The 2,005-nt window shown below is 39.2% G+C and overlaps 1 protein-coding gene across 1 annotated transcript in view; it reads right to left on the bottom strand.

Annotated features, from left to right (window-relative positions):
- RPA2 (replication protein A2, 32kDa) overlaps positions 1-2,005 on the bottom strand; it is a 20,487-nt gene that overhangs the window by 10,101 nt on the left and 8,381 nt on the right. Inside the window, exons 5-6 of the mRNA XM_012646020.1 lie at positions 1,721-1,795; positions 1,094-1,210 (exon numbers count right to left, since the gene is read on the bottom strand). Coding sequence (XP_012501474.1) covers positions 1,094-1,210; positions 1,721-1,795 — 192 coding nt within the window. The remainder of the gene's footprint in view (positions 1-1,093; positions 1,211-1,720; positions 1,796-2,005) is intronic.

Raw genomic sequence — 2,005 nt, 5'->3', positions numbered from 1 at the left:
GTTTAGTACCAATTAGAATAAAGTTGATCCTTACCACGGCCTAGAAAGCCCCATGTGATTGGGGCATCCTCACCTACATCCCTTAACCTTTCCCTTGTCATTTGTAGATACTCTGGCCTTCTTGCTGGTCTCAGAGATGCCAAGCTTGCTCGAGCCTCATGGCTCTTGCACTCCTATTCCCTCTAGCTTGGAATGCTCTTCCAATGAACTGTACCATTCTTGTTCTCTCCATCACTCTCTTCTCTATTCTGCTTTATTTCATTTCAAAGCTAAATTCAAATCCAAAGCTTTAGTTTGTTTCCAAACTACCTAAAATTATACATTTGTTTTCTTGTTTGTTGTTTTTTTCTCCCAAAAATGTAAGTTTGAGGGCAGATGTTTTATCCATCTTGTTCACTGCTGTATTCCAAGAACAACCTAGAATAATGATTGGTACATTGTAGGCTCAATAAATATTTTTCAAATAAAGGAATGAATGAGTTTATCTGTGTCCCTGGGGTTCACAAAGTGCTTGGCACACAGTAGGATGCGACAATGTTCTTAATGGCTTGTAGGTTTTCCAGTGTCTACTTCTGTAACCAGTCCTCTGCCCTGCCACCTGAGAACTTCCTAATACTAGAATCAACAAACACCTTGCATGGCCCTAGATGGATTTGCCAGTCAATTCACACAATAGAAAATAATATGGAGAAATTTCAATATGAACCAAGGGAAAAAATAACAGTATGTAATTTTTCCCACTCAGCCAATAGGTTGGAAGGAAAGTAGCAAAATGCTGTCCTACTTGGGGTTTTTCTCTGAATACAGACTGACAATCCTGGAGCTAAGAGCTCAGTCTATAATTACACATCTACACCTGAAGGCTGTTTCAGGCCTTAGGCATCCAGGCCAGTGGGGTCAGAAGAACTCATAATTCTGAGAGAAACATGAGTGCTTCATCTGCAATAAAATACGACGACAGAGCTCATGAAGAAAGTGTTCTGAGACTGAGTGATGCCTTACTTCTGATTCAACCTTCAAAATGTCAAGGAAGTCAAAGCTAGAGCATGTTCATCCAGAGAAGAGAAAAAGCTAGAAGAGTGAAGCTGCTCACCTGGCTGTTAGATTTGCTCAGTATCATGTGTGCATTGACTACTTCCAGAATATGTGTGGTAAACTCATTCATATCCTCCAGGGGCATGATCTTAAAGGCTACCAGGCTCTTTTTGTTCTATTAAAATGAAGAGAAAAATATGAATAAAGGATGAGCATATTCACATCAATTTCAGGTTAAAACATCGTGGCTCCTTTCTCAGTTATAACATTTTGCCAGTATGAGAAAAATGTGTTATATACCTAAAATTTTTAATTCAGGGGTAATCCAAATACAGTCAATAATGAGGGGAGAAAATAAAACTAGCTCAGTTGTTATGACTTTCCCAAGGTTATACAACTGAGCACCGTCTGTTCTCCTGACTCTGAATCCAGTGTTCTTCCTACTCCACCTAACGGACGCCCCAGCTGGCAATTACAGATGGAGATTCTGTTCTTTCTATATCATTCTGTTAGTTTTACATTAAGGTAAAATCCAGTTATTTCCTTTTGAAGAACAAAATAATGAAGTAACTGAAATTTTCAATAAACCATGGAAACTTAAGTATCAAGCATCCTAAACCCAGATATGAATCCAGAAATTGCTTCAGGCAAATTCATTTTAACTGCTATTTTATGCTGACTTTACCTGAAAAGATCTCAGATGGCCTGCCACTTTCACGTATGTTTCTGGAGGAACGACAGTGTTTTCACCGCTGGCATCCTAACAGATAAAATACGAACATATCACTAAGGTTTTAATGATGCTGGTGAAAGCCTCTTTAAAATTTCTAGGCCAGGCACTGTGGCTCACAACCTGTAATCCCAACATTTTGGGAGACCACAGCAGGAGGATCACTTAGGCTAGGAGTTTGAGACGAGCCTGAGCAATGTAGCAAGACCCATCTCTACAAAAAAATAACAAAATTAGTTG

The sequence above is a fragment of the Propithecus coquereli genome, unplaced genomic scaffold, assembly GCF_000956105.1.
Source record: "Propithecus coquereli isolate 6110/MARCELLA unplaced genomic scaffold, Pcoq_1.0 Scaffold239, whole genome shotgun sequence".
NCBI classification, from domain to species: Eukaryota; Metazoa; Chordata; class Mammalia; order Primates; family Indriidae; genus Propithecus; species Propithecus coquereli.
The sequence above is the reverse complement of the archived record's forward strand: the minus strand, read 5'-3'. Positions and strand labels throughout refer to the sequence as shown.